The sequence below is a fragment of the Saccostrea cucullata genome, unplaced genomic scaffold (genome assembly GCF_032062105.1).
Source record: "Saccostrea cucullata isolate Sc308-1 unplaced genomic scaffold, CSIRO_AGI_Scuc_v1 ctg3451, whole genome shotgun sequence".
Taxonomy (NCBI): domain Eukaryota; kingdom Metazoa; phylum Mollusca; class Bivalvia; order Ostreida; family Ostreidae; genus Saccostrea; species Saccostrea cuccullata.
The window spans coordinates 1-21,214 of NW_026933180.1; the positions used below are offsets into that span (position 1 = coordinate 1).

At 33.2% G+C, this 21,214-nt stretch overlaps 1 protein-coding gene across 2 annotated transcripts; it reads left to right on the forward strand.

Moving 5' to 3' along the window:
- The first annotated feature begins 336 nt into the window (after window positions 1-336).
- Window positions 337-13,870, forward strand: LOC134237528 (exportin-T-like). Of its 2 annotated transcripts, none has more exons than XM_062719614.1 (28): window positions 337-411; window positions 2,371-2,495; window positions 3,041-3,126; window positions 3,445-3,501; window positions 3,634-3,703; window positions 4,007-4,225; window positions 4,553-4,636; window positions 4,855-4,965; window positions 5,735-5,893; window positions 6,026-6,105; window positions 6,580-6,775; window positions 7,015-7,077; window positions 7,165-7,236; window positions 7,508-7,636; window positions 7,960-8,028; window positions 8,291-8,410; window positions 8,535-8,629; window positions 8,747-8,912; window positions 9,254-9,396; window positions 9,801-10,086; window positions 10,495-10,684; window positions 11,130-11,197; window positions 11,511-11,559; window positions 11,860-11,975; window positions 12,232-12,279; window positions 12,382-12,453; window positions 12,639-12,692; window positions 12,872-13,869. In XM_062719614.1, exons 2-28 carry the CDS (start codon window positions 2,436-2,438, stop codon window positions 12,896-12,898), a joined length of 2,889 nt encoding a protein of 962 aa, XP_062575598.1. In that variant the 5' UTR covers window positions 337-411; window positions 2,371-2,435; the 3' UTR covers window positions 12,899-13,869. The 2 variants fall into 2 exon arrangements, with proteins under 2 accessions (XP_062575598.1, XP_062575597.1); XM_062719613.1 differs by lacking the exon at window positions 337-411 and adding an exon at window positions 478-682 and having other exon boundaries at window positions 12,872-13,870.
- The last annotated feature ends 7,344 nt before the right edge of the window (window positions 13,871-21,214 follow it).

Consider the following 21,214-nt stretch of genomic DNA (forward strand, 5'->3'; position numbering starts at 1 on the left):
GGAGAAAATCGTGAATCTGCGCCTGTTTTTAAAAATAGTAGATATAAACTTTTCAATATTATTCTAAAACTTGAACTATAATAATGTTCAGTAACAGTTATGTCAACTACAGTTAATTAATTCGCATAAAATGATTGATGAATGGGTTATATGAATAGATTTAATATATAAATACAGTGAAACTTTTCGGATCGAAATTTAACTTTAGAATTCCCAGTGTGACAGATTTCACAGGAGTCGGATCAGATTGTTTTCACTGTACTTCATACAGGGGGAAGAAAAAAAACAAAGAAAAGTTTTTTCTCTCCATTCTAAGTACGAGTTGTCTTAAACCTGCATCAACATGGCGACTATGGTGGATGACGAAACGTGGCCAGAGAAATTGGAAATCCAGTAAATAACTATCTTTTGGTAATTTTGTCTGTATTGCATCACCAATATAAAATCAATGAGAGATAGTTTATTTTAGATTTAGTTTAGATGAAGATATTCAGTGTTAATGCAAATTTAGGACCATGCTGCACACAGATTTGAGGCGTATTTTTATTTTTGTGAAAACGTGAATTTCTATGAAACTATTTGAAAAAGGACATTTATATAGTAAATTTGTACCATTATAACATAGCCACTTTCAGCAGTTGAAGTTAATTTCAGTAAATTGCCACTGTAATGCTTCATTCAGGTTCGTATCATGTTTATCTGTTTATGTTTATATTTCGAGTTTCCTCTGTTCATGTAATTTTTGCGCAATATGTTAATTTTTACTTTTCTATTATTTTTTTTATTAATGAAATAACAGAGATTTTTTTATATCATTGTTGTGATAAAGTGGTCAGTGATTGTCATTCTATTACTTATAAACTGGTTTTATTGCTTGTTTGATTAAAAAAGTAGTTTGTAATCATGGTAATAGGCCTATATATTCTACATTGTAATACCATTTTTGTTTTTTCATGGAATGTGAAGTCTAAATGTAGAAAAACCAAGAATTTGTGAAAGAGTTAAATTTCAATTTGAATTATCTAATTGAAACGTTTTTTTAATTGAAGGTTTTCAACATGAGCATGACTCCATGCATATTCTTACAATTCAAAATTCAAATAACAGAGCTCCAGATAAGGTGTGTATTTGCAGAAATACGCATTGAATTTTAAAAATTACGCATTGAAAATAAAAATAGGCCGTACAATTACACATTAGCGATTGTAGATACGCATTACACCACGAAATTACTGCGTACAACAGATTGAAGAATACAGGTGCGACTTACTTAATGATATGAATTGAAAACAAAGTAAGGGTCAAAACATTTTATATAAACTAAATACTCTTCAGAGCTCCAGATAATTTTTTACCCCAAAGTGTATTTACTCCCTGATTTTCAAATCAATGCAGATTTTGATTTTCAACAAAATGATTGAAGAGTATTTAGTTTATATAAAATGTTTTGACCCTTAATTTGTTTTTGGGCTTGTTATCGAATATTAGTGTTCTTGAAGAGGGAAGAAACTACAAAGATCAGTTCCTGCATTTATTTAAATAAAATTTGAAAAATACCAACAAGACTTTTTGCTAAAATTGGGAAGGATTCTTTTTTGACAGGGAATTTTATATTTATACAGTAGGTCTATGTACCGTACCATAGTCAGAGACATAGAAAACTTTTCCTTCATTTAAGATATTGTATCAAGAGTAAACTGAGAGAAAAGAATCTTCGTTAATATGGCTAGCTGAGAGAGATAATTAAAAATTGGCTATGAACCTATAATAAAAATGCCTAGTGAATATATTAGTCTTTCTATTTATAAAAATTGATCTAAATCTCTGATTCTTCCTCCCGAAATGAAGATCGTTGTAACCATTACTAGAATAGTCCTGGTCACTGAAAGGCTTTAAAATCTGTACTTCGTTTTGAGAAAAGTAAAAGTTAACCTCAATTCATATCATTAAGTAAGTCACACCTGTATTTTTCAATCTGTTGTACGCAGTAATTTCGTGGTGTAATGCGTATCTACAATCGCTAATGCGTAATTGTATGCCCTATTTTAATTTTCAATGCATATTTTTTAAAATTCAATGCGTATTTCTGCAAATATGCACCTTATCTGGAGCTCTGGACTCTTCAATCATTTTGTTGAAAATCAAAATCTGCATTGATTTGAAAATCAGGGAGTAAATAAACTTTGGGGTAAAAAATTATCTGGAGCTCTGAAATAATGATGTTTGAACGATAAACTAAAATTAGCAACAGCATAAAATGAAAATAAATGCATTAAAAAAAAAAAAGGAAAAGAAAAACACTGTTAAATGGGAAAAAAAAAGATGATACCAAAATACTGATAATTGAAATTTTTGTTTCATTCTTTGCAGGCTTTAGACATGGTATAGAAACGTCAGATTTTTTTCTCTATCGAGAACCTGTTGTATATTTTGTGATGGATGAGGGTGCTTTACGTGGGTTGGACCCTCGTGCCAACCCACAGCTCCAGACAAGGGTAGGTATTATTTTTATACATAAATGTCGGTCACATCAGCAGTTATATGTGTTTTTGGCATTTATTTTCTAAGGTGGAGTTTTTAAAACCAGGTTATCAGGATAATGAGAAATATTCCCAATTAAGTAAAACAGGTTGTATTTGTGGTGAAAAATAAAAATTAACATTTCAAAAGAATCAAAATTGCAATGCATGCTAATTTTTGTTGATTGTAGGTACTGGTAAACTGGGGCCATAAAGTACATGTTTTCATTTAATATTCTAATTCAGTCTTATTCAATTCTGTGCAGTTGTAGAAATTTATGGCAGACCAATATTCTTAATGAAAGAGTTCAAGATCTTGTATCCCTACAAGAATTTGTTATATAATTTTTTAATGGTACATTTATATCACTTTATTTTTCATCTTGTCTGAAATGTCCAATGAATTCGTAAGTTACTGAAAGTCAGTTATTCTTCACTTAAAGTGTAAAAAAAACCTGGCATAAAATAATTGTGCATATTATTTTAAGGATTATTACCAAGTTTATTATTTGTTTGTATAGGCTCTCCAGTACTTTGAACAACTGAAAACATCAGGAGATGGATGGAAGCTATGTGCCGCAGCATTTACAAATGGAAGTTACTTTGGGTAAGTCAAGAATAAAATGTTTATATTTTTCAGTTGACCTTAAATACCTGGGAGTTTTTTTGTCTGATGATCTTAATGGAGGAGGGAGTGGATATTCAAACAATATTTAATTTTCATAGAAATATACATGTCCTTGACAAAACAAGACTAGTATTGCATGCACATGTGTCATATTTACAAACTTTTGATTTACTTGTAATGTTTCAGATGAACTAGTATTATCATGGAATGATTTCTGAAGTGCAGTGATTAACTTGTTTCAAATGCATGTAGTGTAGCCAAGGTATGTTTTCTTTAATGCAGTTTTCTCTTTTTTAGGAACGATCATGTGAGATTTTTCTGCCTTCAAGTGATTGAACATTATCTAAAAGTAGGGTAAGTACATTAAAATAAACTTTTTCAGTGAGTGTTTCTTATATACAGCAGTATATTTTCTTGGTATTTTGAAAGTCTTCTTGCATGTTTTCAGCAGCTAAATATTCACAGTATGTTATTATTTTTGGACAGGTACAGGGAGGCAGGCATTGAGGAACAACAAAATGTAAGGAACCTTATATGTACCTGTCTGCAGCTATTGGTAAGTAGACTAACTAACATTATTTGAGATGCTTTTTAATATTAAATTTTAATTCAAGATAAAGATATCTCCTGAAAAAATTACATAATTACTGATTTTATCAAACAGCTCATTAAGAGGAAAAATAAGCAAGTTGATAGGAAAAACTAAAGTTTGTCTTTCTGACACTGTTTAAAAATATCAAATCTACCTAGAAGGGATTGGACAAAAGTTCCAAAAACTTTAATTAATTATCCTTTCCAGTCTTAATGACAAAATCCACTGTAAGTTTGAATTTTGGACTTTCATGTTTTTTTTCTTCAGGGAAATGAGTCAAACCAAGACCGGAGTTTTCTTCGCAACAAAGTAGCCCAGATTGCCTCCCTTGCCTTTGTGACGGACTACCCCCACCGCTGGCCCTCATTCTTCACCGACCTGATTGGTATCCTGTCCCCCAGCGCCAAAGCCGTGGACATCTACCTGCGAGTGTTACTAAGTATAGACAGCGAGGTGGTAGACAGGGAAATCGTTCATACTTACGAGGTACGTAGGAGGCATTAAAATAATGTGTTGAGGTACTATGCTATGCATTGTTAATTTGCATTTGTTTTGAAAATAAACATGGGCTTATCAGGTGTGTAATCACATGCAAAGAAAGATGATGTGCATTTAAATAAACATGTATATGTCTGTATCAGAAAGCAGTATTTCTTGCATAATTGTATTAGTACTTATCGTCATATGACACAGAGAAAATGCTTTTCCTTGAAAATTCCATCCAATTTCACTTAGATTAAGTAAAATAATTGTGTAATAAAAAATTTCTCTCCTTGGATAATGCATTCTCATATGCAATATTCTTTGGTTTAGGAGATCCAGAGAAACACTGTCATTAAGGATGCGATGAGAGAACAAAGTGTTGTACAACTAACAGAGACTTGGTACACTATACTGGTAAGTCTTAAAAAACCTTTTTATTTTATTAAAAAACAAGAAGATTTAATCATCATCTTTATCAGGAGAGGAAGGGAAAAATAGACTGTTTTACAAGTAGTTAAGATTACATGAAAGAACATTCATACATTTTCTTTTATTAATAAGTATTACTGTGTCTTTTTTACTGTATTGATTTTTATTGATAGAAGATTTCATGATGTATTTTGTTTGTTCAGACCCAGTTTCAATCCAGTAACCCTGAGGTTACCTGTATGTGTCTGGACGTCATCGGGAAGTTTGTCACCTGGATAGACATCAATCTCATCGCCAACGATAAATTTGTACAGGTAAGGCTATCTAAATTTAATTCCTTGGTTCTCAGGCCAATTTTCTCCAAAACAGATGCGGGAGGGCGGCATTTTATTTTTCATTTTATTGGCAATAAAGTAGATGAGGGAGGTATTTTTTTTATTTCAATTTCCGAATTTTCTTTAACATAAAGATAATTTTTTTAATCACAGATATACTTTCCATTTCTGGTCAAAATTTCTGCTTTATCCATTGCTTAACAGCGTGTAAACATCGTAGGTAATGTCCTCGAATGTATTTTCAAACGAAGTAGCCAAAATCTCATTGTAAATGGCTACCGGAAGTGATATTTGAATACTAAACTACGAAATAAATGAGGTCGGAATTTTTTTTCCCGGATTGGTCTCCGCAACACCAACTTTTTATTTTATCAAAAATACAATAAAATCGGCAATGCGGCTACCTCAAAACGGATGCGCGCGGGCCTGAGAACCAAGATTTCAATTTTATATGGCCTAAGTCTTACATGTACCTGTAAGAATTTTTTTTTTTATTTTGTCTTAAAAATTGTGTTGATTTCATGCATAAATTAAATGTTCACCTTTAGGTATAAATACTTGTAGGTAACATAGAAAAGTGTTAGAGTGGTAGCTGAAATTTATTTGACTTCAAAGATTACAGCACTGTCATGCCTAATGTACATTGCATCATGTCATGAGAACATTTTTCTTAAAAATCGAGAGATGTATACATTACATTTGCTTATCAACAATGGGGCAGACATCAAAAACTGTGTTGTGTTTACAGGTGCTGTTAGAGTTTATGTCCATGCCACTACTGAGGGAGAGTGCGTGTGATTGTATCCATGACATCATAAACAAAGGCATGGAACCGGTGGCCAAGACAAAGCTGATCGAGTCCTTCACCTCAATCTTACAAGTCAGGGGAATCTTCAACCCTCAAGAGGTACTGCTTATTTGAAATTATTACGCAAAAACAAAGTTCTTACAAATGGAAAAAAATGATTTGCAGTATTTCGGGTGGTTCATCATGTGTATTCAGTTTATATGTATATTTTCTTTTTCGATATTTCTTTAGGAGGAGGAGGGGGACTATTTGTCCAAGCTGTCTAAACTGATCAATGGAATCGGGGTCAATCTTATCATCAGCTGGCAAAAGTAAGTAAATTTAATTATTATGAGAATGTAACTGCAAGTTCACCTTGTTTTCAGAAGTGCATATTTTTCAAAATGCTGATACAGTAAAACTTGGGTTATAACGAATTCACGTGGACCTATGAAATTACTTCGCTATATCCGTAATTTGTTATATTTGTATAAGGAAATAGTTGAATTTATAAGCTGGGGATCCATGATAACTTTGCTATATCCGTAATTTCGCCTACACAATTATAAAACTTCTTTCTTTCACGGAAAATTTAACATGATAGTCATTAATTCTCAGTTATATCTTCATTAAATTGGATATATTTATCTTGGTAATCAACGATATACACATATATGCATCTTATAAAGGAAGAGAAAACATAGTTGCAATAGAGACAGGTTTATGGAGTTGAAATGCTTCCACTTTCTCTAATACATGTATAAATGTTATATATTAAAAAAATTAAGAGGACCATTTCCCTAAAGGTTACAGAAGTCAGACGACCAGGCAAATAGCCAGGTTACCATGGCAGCTCTGGAGGAGAAGGTACCGTTGATGTTCCGTTTCCTTGGTGATGAGGATGATGACGTATCGGGGGCCGTGATCGCGTTTGTACAGGAATACATCGGAGTTCTGAAACAACTGAAGCAGCTGTCTCCAAAGCACAGAGAACACATCGAGGTAACATGAAAAATGTAAATGATGTGTTTTCATAACTTGTACATTAATACAAAATTCTGAGAGGTATGATTATTTAAAAGGTCTCCATTCATTCATCATATGGTGTTTTTATTGTGAACTCCAAGGTTTTGACATCATGAAAAATTATTTCTAGTCTAATCATGAAAGGGCGAAAATAACCCTGTATACAGTATTCCTCATTTTATAGTTTCTTTTAATTCTTTCTATCTGAATTTTAGGGTCTGTTGTATATTGTGATAAAAAAGATGAAGTATGATGATTCCTACAATTTCGACCATGAGGTTTGTGTGATTTTATTCTTATCCATTCCAAAATTGGAGAAATCTATGCAATAACTGGTAAATGTAAACATGTTTGTTGTTTTATAGGGAGAGGAAGAGGCCATGTTTCAGGAGTACAAGAAACAACTGAAAACCATCTTCACAAACCTGGCAGCTCTGGTAACTAGCTATTAATGTACCTTGTAGATGAATTTTGATTGTAGGAAGGAGACATAAATTTGCTCAATTCTTCTTCACTCTAAGACATGTGATTCCATACATGTAATTTAGAAAACAATTTAATATTGCATTTCATGTGTACCTATTAATTTATACACATCAAAAAAAACTTGTATGGCAGTGAATTATTGCCATATTTTTAAAGAATCTGTAAACCAAGTGTACTGCAGTAGGTGTAAAAATGTCTGAATGAATGTTTGTCTGTCTGTAGGATACAGAGTTGATGGTAGTGACTATACATAACTTGGTCAGTCAGACCCTGCCCCGGTGGGAGGCTATGAAGGTGTGTGACATTGAGGTAGCCATCACAATGCTGTACATGCTGGGGGAGGCACTGCCAGTAAGGAAATATCTATTAGTATTAAATCTGATTTTGAAAATTAAAATAACAAAAAATTCTTCCCTTATTAAAATAACAGTCAGCAGTGAGTAACTTCAAGTACCAGTAGTTGTAGACAGTTTTTGATTGCAGAAAATAATGAATAGATTCATAATACTTGAGTTTAAATATGAAGTGTTTAATGTTTTATTTAATCTAAAAATCACTTTTCTAAAATAAACTCTTATTGGAAAAATAATACAGAAATTAAAAACAGTTTACTTACCTAGATTTTATGACTCAGAGCCTGAAATTCCTACCAAGTTTTGTTATCTTTGTTTCAGGGTTCCCAAAGTCAGCAGTTTAATCCTGATATTTCCAAGGCCAGTCCCCTACAAAACATGATGAGGATGGTATGTTACATTCAATTTGTAGTTATTGCAGTTAAAATCATAATACCAAAAAAATGTTCTTTTTCATTTGCCCAATCTATTCCCCACAGTGGAAATTGGATTAGGAAGAAAGTCTTGATACATGTGTAATTGTGTATAGATTTTTCCCTAATGAGTCTTCATTTTTGTGAAGTGTCAAACATTTATATACACTTTTTAGCATATGGATATCTTAAATTATTACAAGAGAATGAGAGTAAATTTGTCAATGCTTTATTTCCAGCTCATCACTAGTCGAGTCAGCTGTCAAGGTCATATGATCGTGGAGCTGCAGTTTTTCGAGACCGTCACACGATATGAAAAGTTCTTCCTTGCTGAGCCTCAGCACATTCCTGACGTACTGGTAAATGAACTTTTTTGGGTTTTTTTAGGGGGCGCTAGATTTGAATATAGAGATAAGAGTAAGAGAATTTCAAAGTATTGGTGGTTTAGAGTGTAAAGGTTGATGTGAAATTTTCTTTTTTCAGATGGCTTTCACTGATGAACGAGGATTTCGTCATGAATCGGCTCAAGTCAGAAGTCGGACTTCTTATCTGTTTTCAAGGTTCATCAAAGGACTGAAGTGAGTGGGACACTTCAGATCTTAAATCATTTGTAGATTTTTAAAAATTTGAATATAAATGCAAGTATCTATTAGTTTACTAATCTGACGAATTCTGTTTGATTTGCGTGATGACAGGGGACAGTTGAACCCCTATGTTGAGGAAGTGCTGAGTCGCGTTCAAGATTTACTGGTTCTCAACACACCAGACAATGGGTACCAGCATCTCCTGTCCAATGAGGACCAGTTATTTATCTACGAGACCGTCAGCAGTCTTATCGTCTCCAGTAGTCTTTCTCCAGAGGTCAGCATTGGTTTATTTGTAGTCTTAAAACCAATATTGTTAAGGGGTTTGTTACATTCCCTCCATTCAGGTCTGGTTCATCTTAAGTCTTTAAAGTCTGTAAGCAGATTGTTACAATCCCTTAATTTAGGGCCTGGTGAGATAAGTGTCTTGTGTTTACCAGATTGTAAATACTTCTGACTCAGAGACACAATGTATACTATTCAATATTTAGTATGTTCAGTGCCCTCACTTCCATTTTCTTTGTTTTTGGTGTGTGTGCAAAACAAAATATTTACCAGATCAAGTCACAGGTTATTTGAAGAAGGCAGGCAATAATCAAAGATTTTCATTATTTCCAGAGAAAACACCATCTAATGAAAGAGTTACTATCCCCTATTGCCAGTAAGTTTGAGAGTTTGTTGAACAAGCTTCAGGTGGAGACAGATGAAAAGCGTCAGTTCGCCTACGCTCAGAGTATCAACATGGCTACCTCATTAGCCAGGTAATATTGAGAGAGAGATTTCATTAAAAGGACATTTGTAATTAGAACCTTATGTATCTTTGACTTCAGGTAATTCACTCTCAGCTTTCAGAAAATTATGTAACTACAATCATGTATATGTGCATTTTGTATAAAAACTGAACATTTAACTTTACATATTTTTGCGTTTAATTAGAGCAAACAGTTCTATTATTATCAGGTATTGGATAGAATATTGTCATGTCTTCAGTGATTATTACTGGGTAATTGATCATTTCATGTTGATCTAATAAATCACACAGTCTTTAGATCCTTGTGTAGCGATCTATGTGAGCGGATCAAAGAATCTGATTTTAATCACATTGATAAATCACATTAAATAATGTGAAATCTGCATGTAAACCTACACTTAATTCTGTTTCCAGCCGAGTGAGTAAGGGCTTCTCTAGTCAGCAGACCATGCAGGCCTGTGGTTGTGTGGAGACATTTACGGACCTGCTGAAGATCTTCCTCCAGGCGGTGAACGTCCCCACCCACCGTCAGCTGATACAGATGGGGGTCAGGCAGTACCTCCACCGGATGGTGGTCTGTCTGGAGAAGGAGATCCTCCCGTTTGTCCCCGTCGTCCTGGAGAACCTACTGAAACAGCCCGAGGCCAAGGAACTCCACGACTTCTTACCTCTGATGAACCAGTTAATCATGAAATTCAAAGTAAGTCAATGCCATGTGTTATTTTCCCCATCATTTCATATTAATGCATTGTGTATATTTTACAAGCCCTGTGTTGTACTCTTTTGTCAAGTTTTTAGATATGAATTTTAAGATTTAAATCCCCCCTTTTTTAACCTAAGCAAATAGTGGCCATTTATGAGTTACATTACTGTTTAAATTTCTGATGGACACAGGAGCTTATCGCATGCAACCTTTTCCAAAGTATACTCAGCAATTTTGTAATAACTGTTATGTAAGTGTATGTATAGAATGTGTGAATAGAAAAAATATAATTTCAATGCTGCATAAAATAGCACTGAACTCATACCTACATGTATTTTTAAATGTTTATATTAACCAATTTATTTTCACCCTTGTTTTATTTAATTTGTTTGTATTACCTTGCAGTCTGCCATAGTTCCCTTTCTACAACAAGTGTTCATGCCTCTAGTCAGCACCATCTTCCAGGTCCTGACGACCCCTACAGACGACCTTGACCAGGTCACGGCCGTAGAGAAGAAGATGCTACAAAGAAGTTACTATTTATTTCTGTCCACCATTATATCTAATGACTGTCTGGACGTCCTCAAAAACCAAGGTAAAATGTGCTGGAGACATGAAAATAGGAGCACATAGGGGGTGAAAAACTTCCTTTTGAAGAAGTAGATTTTTTTTTCAATGCCATTTTCAAACTGAGGATGGGGCTAAAATAAGTAGTTTGTGCTAAATACTTAGAGTCAAACCTTGTTATCTCAAAATTGTATGGACCAAGAAAAAAATCCAAGTGGGTTCAAAATATGAAGGGTAAAATACTTGAAGAAAATGTGGTTGGGACTTCAGACATCCATTGTATATAAGAAACAAGCTGAAGTTTAACTATTACATTTTCACAAGTTTGAATTCCTAGACACCTTACACAGGGTATGGTTCTTTGGAGGGGGAGGGGGGACCCTCAATTTAAATATTTATTTAAATAGTTTAAAAATATTGAAATCATTTGAAGGTGTTCTTGTCTTATCTGAAGTTGTTTTCTTTATATCCAGAGATGAATAACCTTCACAATTTACTGGTGACCATTGTCCAAGGGGCCGCAGACATTCCAGACCCACAGGTCAGTGTCAAAAATTTTATACTACTGCGAAATCACTCATTTTCGTGGGGTTTAATTTTCGTTGTTTTCGAGGTATGGAGACACCCAGGAATTTATGACCACCACGAAATGTAAAATTTCATGTGCATTACAACTAAAAATTTTCTAATCAAGAAATAAATCCCCTCAGATCAATATTATTTCCTCAAACCTCGAAATTTGAACCCAGGAAAATATTATAATTTTTACAATTCTTCCGTGTTATTTTTGATCTCATGACACATCTCATACTGGTTTACAAAGAAACTTAATGCTTTTTATTTTTTACTTTTAGAGTCAAAAAATGTGTTACAACATTATGAGAAAGCTGATAGAGACTTGGGGTATGTTGAAAACTCTTTTTGCTTCAATGTCTATTTTTCTTCCTTGTCTTATACTATTATAAGTGCCACTGTGCATTAAAAACATAACATGTATTACAAGTTATTTTGTATATATAACTTTACTATCTATGATAATGGACACTTTCTTTATAAAAATTGAGTGTACGTTTTGCAGTAAACAAAATGGATCATATTAATAAATATTAATTAAATTGGGTGATGTCTCCTGTCACGATTCACTCTCCTGTTGCTTACTTAGAATTACCTTGGTACATAATTTATTTGATTCCCCTGTTTCAGGTGGAAACAATGGGTTGGTGGGCTTTGTGGATTTTATGTATAAGAGTTTCCTACCTGCCTGCTTCCTTGGTCCCATGAAACCAACATTTGATTTGAATGATGGACAAACCTCATTGGTGAGAATTTTTTATTCAGAAGTTAATTGTCTCCTTACCATAAAATAAAAACAAAATCACCTGTACATGCACCTTCAGATTTGTTAATTTTTTCTCTTTCTTTGAAGATTGAATTTTGATATTAAGAAATATGCTTATTTAAATGAGTTTTCAAGAAAAAAATGTATATAGTGCTAAGTAAGAGGATCATTGAGCAACCTTTGTCGTGTAAGGAGTCATTGAGTTTTGGAGTTTTGAAATAAGATTATTTTTGTAGGCACTGGGAGAATGTGCACATTGTCTGAAGAGTATGGTTGATAAAAGGGTAAGTTTCTATGTATTTGTCTTCTTTTGTTATTTATGATTTAATAGAACTGGAGATTTGCATGTAGTATACATATTTTATAAACCGTTTAAATTTCTCCAGGGCCAGGAGTTCTTAACTTACCTGTCCACGGATTACCTGCCTAAACTTAATGTACCTCCTGAAAACGTCCAGGTAATTTTACCGTACTTACATGTGCAGTAAAGTAAAAAAAAAAAATATCGAGTTGATAAACTGTAAATGCCTTCCATTATAAAACTATACAGTAACATGAACAAGCAGGACTGATTTATACATATAGAATGCAGATTTTAAATATAGAACATCCTGAAAAATCTGGTTTTTTTTCATTTATACAGGAATTCTGTGAAGCTTTAAAGACAGACTATAAAACTTTTAGAACATATTTAAAGGTAAGCTTTAAAAAAACATTAAAGACTATACATGATACCATTTTTTCTCTTAAAAGTAGATAAATCAATTCTTAATGAGTAAACTTGTATTCCACGTTTGTATAAAAATAATTTTTGGATGCACATTTAATTAAAGAATGTGTCAAATGTATGACTTATGATTTTCATTGGATTTGTAGAATTTTTTCATAAAGGCAAAGTCATGACACAGGACTGGACTTGGAAAGGGAGATAACTTTTACCAGTGTAGATATTAGATAGTGGCCATTCACATTGTTGATGCAAGCTGCTTTGTACCACCAAAGAAAACTCTGATCATGGCTTTTCTGTGTGGCAAATTAAAAATAAAGGCCTAAGGAGAGAAAGAGATTTTTGGTTGTATGGAGTCATTGTGTTCTTGGTTGTACTGAGGAAGCTGCATTTCATCATTTTTTTTTCATTTGCTATTTGTTATTTTATATCATTGAAAACATTAAAATATCACGATATTGATACATGTTTGTATGTGTTTGAGAATGATTTTCATAAATTAAACTACAGTAACAATTAAAAATATCCAGGTACATGTATTATTGATCGTTTGAAAGGAGGACATGTTCATTTAAAAAATGGTACACTGCAATGTTTTAAATGTTGAAATGTGTTTTGTTTGACAAGCTATTGTTATTTTTGGCATGCTTTGAGTTTTGTTAGAGAGAGAGAAAGTGAGAGAGAAAGAGAGTGAGAGAGAGACTTGATAGATGGTTAGAGTGCAATGTCGCTCAGCTTACATTTCAAATCCTGTAAAAATTATTAAGTAGTTTAAAATGAGGTTCATGAATGTTCTGTAAAGCCTGTGCTTTAAGCAAGTACAGTGATACAGAATTTAAAAAGTACCATTCACAAACTTTTGATTTGATTGGCAAAAAAATCACACACCCCATCAGTTACAATGTCTTGGTTTTTTTCTTCATTTTTTTTTTATAATTTTTGAAAAATGTTCATAATTTTAATTGTTTTTTATACTTCATTTATTTTTTATTTTATTTGCAAAGAGCAATGCATAGAATCCAGGAAAGATTTCAGTCTTATTTTCTTTTTGGCAATAGAGATATTTTGGATGATATACTCTTTTTTTTTTTTTTAGTTTAAATCATTTGTTAATGTGTACATGAACTGCATGCATTTTGTTAAAAATAAGGGTTGTTACTGCAACATATATTGTTATTAATAAATTATTCTTTCTCAAAATCAATAAAATAAGCTTAAACAATATAAAGACAGTTTTGTAGTTTTTATATGAAAGGTAGATTGTATACTATAGGCTAAAGAATTAATTGAGGGCCAAGTCCCTCACTGTGCCTTTGCTCCAAAGCTGCAGTAAAGCATAAATATACAAGAAGCAATGCCTGTACATCCAAAAATAAAAATTTAAAAAAAATTGCTGAATATTTGGACAATTCAAACCATTTACCGTTATACATGTACAACAATTCAAATAAAGTTCGAACTTTATTTTAAGATATATTTCATGTTGAAATTAATGACAGTTCCATAGACCTACCTGATATATTCACATGGCTTTGACCTTTAGATACAATCATAGATGCTTGTATAGAGGACACAGCCCCAGCCCAAAATATACATCCCGAGTCCAAGGGCATTTTTATTTGACAATGTCTTCTTTTATAAATAATTCTTTTAGCAATGAATTCTGTAGGAAAGATCCAATTATTATTATTATTATTTTTTTTTTTTTTTTTTTTTGCTTTTCCACACAAATTTAATTAAGGACAAGATCTGAAAATCCCAGGGGCAGATTCCGAAGTATGTGTCCCTGTCTGGATTGAATAGATTTTTCACCTCGGTGTAACTCTTTCTTCATGCAAATTTCTTCATTTATTTTTAGAGGAAATAAAGAGCAAATGAATGAGAAATTAATTGAGATGTTATTTTAACCATATTAGTGCTTTAAACTGGACTACATCTTAATCCCAAGCATTTGCAAAACTTTTCACGCATTAGATATACATGTATCATTTATTAAATTTCAATCTAAAACTGGCAATCATTATTTTGACAAGTAATCATATTAAATAAAAAATAATAAACACCCATGACATAGGCGTCGGAACCGGGGGGGGGGGGGGGGGGGGGGGGGGGGGTCGAATCCCCACTTTTTTGCAAATACATAATATAGGCATTGAAAATTGGGGTTTACCTTTTTTGTTGGTTTAGCCCCTCCCCCACCCCCTTTAAATTTGCTTCCGACGCCTAATATTCATGGATGACCCCATTTAGATTGAAGGTTACAGAAGCACTGATAAGTAACCGTTGGAAGGAAGATTATGCGTGTTGACTCGGATGTATCATCTCCCCAAGTCAAGGGACTCTGTAGCTGCAGAACTGTAGCGTAATGGATTTATAGTCTTTGATATTTGCATTACGGGATTTCTATATAGCGTTATGGTCAAAAACTAACACTAGCTAGTTGATCCATAACACTACATTTTGCAGCTATGATCCACTGTGTTTCATAACCCAGGACTTAATTAATGTCTGCGACATTGTTTGACAAGTTTTAATACAATTTTAATTTCATAGTTGTACAAGACTGTAAAAAAAAAATCTTGAAAAAAATTCTGAAACAGAAATAACCTGATTATATCGATGGTTAATGAAGAAAGTCGGGAGATCATACATCTACCAAAATTAGTTGTGTATTTCCTGTTTATTTCTTTAAAATTCTAAATATTCTGGGTCGGTTAAGTGAATATCTTTTGAGTAAATTTTTAGATGATTAATTTTATCTCAGCGTTTTCAAAATAGTATTTTTTCCCTTTCACATAAAGACAAAAGAAGACAGGAAGAACAATTGCGTGTTTGTGTACTTTTCACAATTTCTTGTACATTGTAGTTAAGGCATCATTTAGATTAATTCCCAACCAGGTCAAAGGCTAGCTGAAAAAATGTCACATTCCACTATTTATGCCTTGATGTTAATGAAACAAAAAAAGATGACATTTCCGGTTTTCTGAGAAACTAATTAAACTAAAATTATGTACTTTAATTTATTACAGTATTTTGTTATTTTTTTTTCTCATGGCTGGTCAAACAAAATTTTGTTCATTCTGAGAAATATGTTTGAACCAATTATTGACGTGTTCGATTAGGATTCTCAATTAGGGGCAGGTAACTGCATTTCAGAATTATCTTTCCATACTGCGATCCATTGAACTGTGACAGTTAACAGCCCGGACTTCACGTTCGAGGAGTTTGAGGGATTTGCTGTGCATAGTATAAAGGCAAACCACCAAATTTGAGGTAACATACCACTATTCACAGTAATGTTATAGGAGGGAGAGGGTGTGTGAGGGAGGGTGAGGGTGTGTGTGTGTGATCTCCACCTCTATTTTCTGAGAACATGTTTTTCTGTTAATTTGCTGGGGGAAGGGTTGGTCCCTAATTCTTTAGACATTTTAGAGAGCGAGCTATCCTTGCATTGAATCTCATTTATTTTTACAGGATAAAGTGTACGATTTTCAGAATAAAATGTAAATTTTATATACATATTAAAATGTAAATCATAGTATAAATTACAAAAGAGTCAAGTGTAAATTTTACATTTGAAAGTGTGGAAAAAGTGTTAATGTCACATGCATTCTCTGTAAGCACCACAGAAATCTTAGGATGGAAATATAATATTATGGGGATAACGAACAGTATTCAATATCAAAAGTCCATTAAAATACGAAATAGGATCAGAGCAACACGGACCTCCGACAGGTCCACTCCAAAGACTATTTCTACCTACGTAGCTATTAATAGCTACGTAGGTATTCAAACCTACTCAAAGTGGCTATTTTACATACTTTTTGTATAATCTGCATTTTGTGAATACAGGGGCATTTTGATACTTATCATTCTTGATACAGTCACAATAATGGTGAACACAACAAAATTTTGGCAAAAAATGACAATTCGTAAATCGGCAATTTTACATTAGTTTCTATGCAAAATTGTTAATTTACGAAGTAATCATTTTTGGTCAAATTTTTGTCATATCCATCATCAGTGTAACTGTATCAAGAAATTTTGTACTCACCAAATTGCGCCACAAAATGCAAGTAAAGCAGAAAATAGGTAAAATTAAATAGCTTAGTACTTTGGGTAGGTTTAAATACCTACGTAGCTATAATAGCCGTCGTCAATTAAGTGTGTAAATAATGGACTAACAATTAGTATGAAAAGGTCAGTCAGCATTTGACTCAAAGATAAATTGTATTGCTGACAAGGTCATCATATCGACCATAAAACTATAGAACTTACGACATGATGACTTTCTACAAAAAAGCTGAACGAACGTGTAAATATACATTTGTGTTACAAAAAACATCCACTTTACTTTATAAGAGAGTCCGGGGAAGGGGAGGGGCTGTCCATAAGTTCATGTGGTTCGAATGCCAAATGTGACGCGCCAAGCAAAAACCTCCCTTATCTCTATTATGACGTAACGTCAAAAGACGCGTCTAAAGTCAAAAAGGTAAAAGCGACGTAAAAACGCCTCCTCGAGAAAAAAAACTCTCCCCTGCAGAACAAGGGGATGTTGTTTTATTTATATGCTGAAAAAGATTCTTGAGTGTGGTTTGATTTAGTTTATTCTTTAAGAAGTTATTCTCCGTCAAGTATCTGTGTGAAGTATCCTTTTCACAAAATTTATTAAGAGTATATTTTTAAAGATATCCAGTGCATGGTTAAAAAAATCCCGTAAGGCCGTTTTTAAAATGGAGTTTGTTTGCCGTCTTTCTATTCACTTTAAAAAAAATGCGTCGGTAGGTAGGTCGAATTTTTTTGTCGGAAATGTTCAATATTGAATGAAGGCGTTTCTGAAATAAAAAAAAAATTGTTGTTGATTGGATGAGAAAATTCCGGAATGAATAATTTGGAGGTTTTAAACGATTTTAGTCGGTTCATCTTAGAATGTCAAACAAACAAGTTTTTAAAGATTTTTGAATTCAAGCTGCTTTTTTATCGTGATGCACATGCAAGAAAAATTAAGCAGGAGCATTAAACTTGGTGAGGTATCTTTTTTAAAATAGCAATGCAGTGAAAATTGACCTGAATTACCTCTCTTAGCTACCCAATTTATAACGCTGTGGTTTATATAAGAAAAAAATCGTACAAAAATTGTACGACATTAAAATGTTTTATTTCCTATCTAGCTTGTAACACGAGCTTTGATTGGTTACAAAGTCGGGTGTAAATATCCGTGCACCCGACTTGAGCCGGGTGTAAATAAACGTGACGTCACAATGCATACATTCTCTATGATAAAAGCTAAAAATCATGTTTACAAAGCATTTTTATGGGCACAAAGGAAATAAATTCGTTATCCAGGTCCAATCAAGGGTGTACGGTTATTTACCCCGGGTTGTATTCCATACACCCTTCGGCCTTCGGCCTCAGGGTGTATGGAATACAACCCGGGGTAAATCCCCGTACACCCTTGATTGAACCTGGATAACTAATAATGTCAGGCGGATCAATGTGTTTTTACGCAAGTGATTGTGACATAGGTAACCCAATTTTTTATGCAATAAAAAGTAATTTCTTTATCCAATAATATTTACATTTCCAATGTCTTTGTCCGAGATAAAATTACCAAATGTAAATGTAATTGATTTCCTCATGAATGTTTTGGCGCGGTTCCAAAAAAAAAAACACGTGCAAGGCGGGACAACACCTAGACAGAAGCAGGCTTGGAGCCCGTGGATTGGCGGAATCAAAGCATGTAAATATAAGGAATAACTGTCAGATTTTTCGAATTCATGAAGATGATCAATGGATTGGCTTGTGTGATAATTTTATGCATAAACGCCTTCGGCGTTTATGCAAATTATCACACAAGCCAATCCATTGATCACTTCATGAATTCGAAAAATAAGACAGTTATTCCTTAAAGATACCACGTTATAACCATAATTGAATTAAAGAAGTATATAATATTACATCTTTTTCACTTCCGTAGATGAGGTAAGTTATAGAAAAATACATCGTCTTTGTTGCACTTTTCCGTGCAAGTAATAAGAACTGTACATAATCTTTGATACCTGGCCAAGGATATTGATAAATACATGAAGTGAAGTTTAGTTTAAAAATGACACACACACAGAGTATTTGACTTGGCCACTTCTTCCGGAATTAGTTTTTAGCTGTTGATTTAAAATGAATATTTTAAAGAAAGAGCTTTTGAGCTTCTCAATTTATTTTGTTATTGCTTAACACTTTCTCATGTTGTACGCAAAAAAGTAGGGAAATTCGCCCCCGTTCTCCTGTGTCTTTTTTATCTGTTGGAGACTTATAAATTTTGTCGAGAATATATACAGTACAGATGCTCGCATACATTGTACAGTGACTGTCCTACTTTCTACGATATTTTATGATTGAGAATAAAACAGATTGACATATGTTTATCGAAATTTCCGGGGAAAAAATTAAACATTCCGTTATTTTGCTTCACTGTTATATGTTTATAACCCGTTTGTTGAGGTTATCCCAACCTATTATTATTATTATACATAGGCGTCGGAACCAGGGGGCTTGGGGGGGGGGCTTAGCCCCCTTCCCCCACACTTTTTTTCCAAATATATACTTAGTATAGATAATGAACATTGCTGCGTAGGTTTAGCCCCCCCCCCCCCCACATTACACAGACAAGTCGCAGTATAGGTTAAAAATGAGGAAAGTAGTGGTATTTGGAGAAAAAAAACTTTGGTACTGAAGTTCAAACCTCCCCCCCCCTCTCCCGAAATAGGATTTTCGTGTTTGTGAGAAGGACACTCCCCCCCCTTTTTTTTTGCTTGTCAGGATTTTTTTTTTGAAGGTTTAATTCTTTTTTTACACTTAGCCCCCCCCCCCCCCTTCAATTTGCTTCCGACGCCAATGTTTTAAGCATGATTTTTCTACCAAAGAAGAAAAAATAAGGTGAAGAGGTGACTTTAACGTTTTGGATTCCTGAAAACAATATAATGTAAACATAAAAGAATTATAAATTTTCCTTTTAATGATTTTATTTTAACCTTCAATATTAAGGATTTATTTAACCTGTAATAATTATTTCCCCGACAAAGATTTTACTACCAACATTTTATGAATGTCCATAGAGGAGATACCCCCCCCCCCTTTTACGATAATGGTAGAATATGAAGAATGTGTTACCCATTCTCTTACTTTCTGTTGCAATTTTTAACATGCATGCTTTAAACAATACTACAAACAACTAATATTTGATATGATTAAAATAAATTATAATGTTTGCATGTACTTTCTCGGGAAGGTAATGGTAAAGTTTAGGTTAGACCTTATAGCCCATGTCTAGAAATGAATGTAAATGAAGTTGTGGAATGTGTTACTTGTGGGATTAATGTATTTCTGGTATTGTGGTTTGTCATTCGGTTAGTATACAATAATCGGTCTGAATTAATTCATGAACATCCTCATTATGCATATAAATTGCAGAATTTCTTTTTTAAACCATATTTTTAAAACTATACATATTTTTTATTGGATGGGGGTGGGTGTTAGATTCTGATTTACTGAAAAGTATGCAAACTCATTCAGTTACGAAATGATTCTAAGCATATTTCTTTTCAATAATTTAAGCATAGAAATAAAATAGGAAACGGAGGGCTAGGAAAAATTAATCAAATGTTTAAAGATTTACAAGAAATAATGGTTTAAACTTAAACTTAACAATTTAAAATTTGATACACCTAATCTTAATTGTTTTTGATTTGAACACGCATTTATTACCGTCTTCCTTGGAAGACGGTATTATATAGTTGAAGTTTTTTACAGTCTTCGGACTATGCACTTCCTCTCTTTTGTGATTGGAGAAATTGCATGATGAGAAAATTTTCAATTATTTCATTGGTTGAAATGCTGTTCAAGGCAAGGGAGATAACTTTCTTATGGTCTAATTTTCGTACGACTTAACAAATTTTCAATATTTCCAATCTTAAAAAAATAACAAAACGAACAACAAAATCAGAAGTAATTAATTCTAAATAACAATTTTTTTAATAGAAATAACTATAAAGGTCTCTTTATTTTCATCAAGTTGCAAATAAGATTTGACTTTTATTGCATGTTGGCTTTACAATTTGCATTTATTCTTTTCCCCTTATTTGTTTGAAGAATGTAACATTTAACGGAATCGGCCGGGGTTTGCCGAAGGTCTCGGTCAGTTTACGGAGATGACCGAGCGACAAACGCGGTAGGGCTAATACCAGTAAACGAAATCAAGAAATTCAAAAGAATTATACGACTTGAAAGATGTAAATCAGTTAACTGTTTAAGGTTGTTGCTAAAGACGGTAAGCTTTTTTGAAAAGCTCTACTTGTTGAGATATACAAAAGGACTGGAAACAAGTTTGACAACTTACAAGTTCCTCTTGTGAATTATAGACCGATTTCATAACGACATCCAAAGAAGAAAATGATCGAACTCTGCTACAAGAGACCAATACATTTTATTCCTGGATG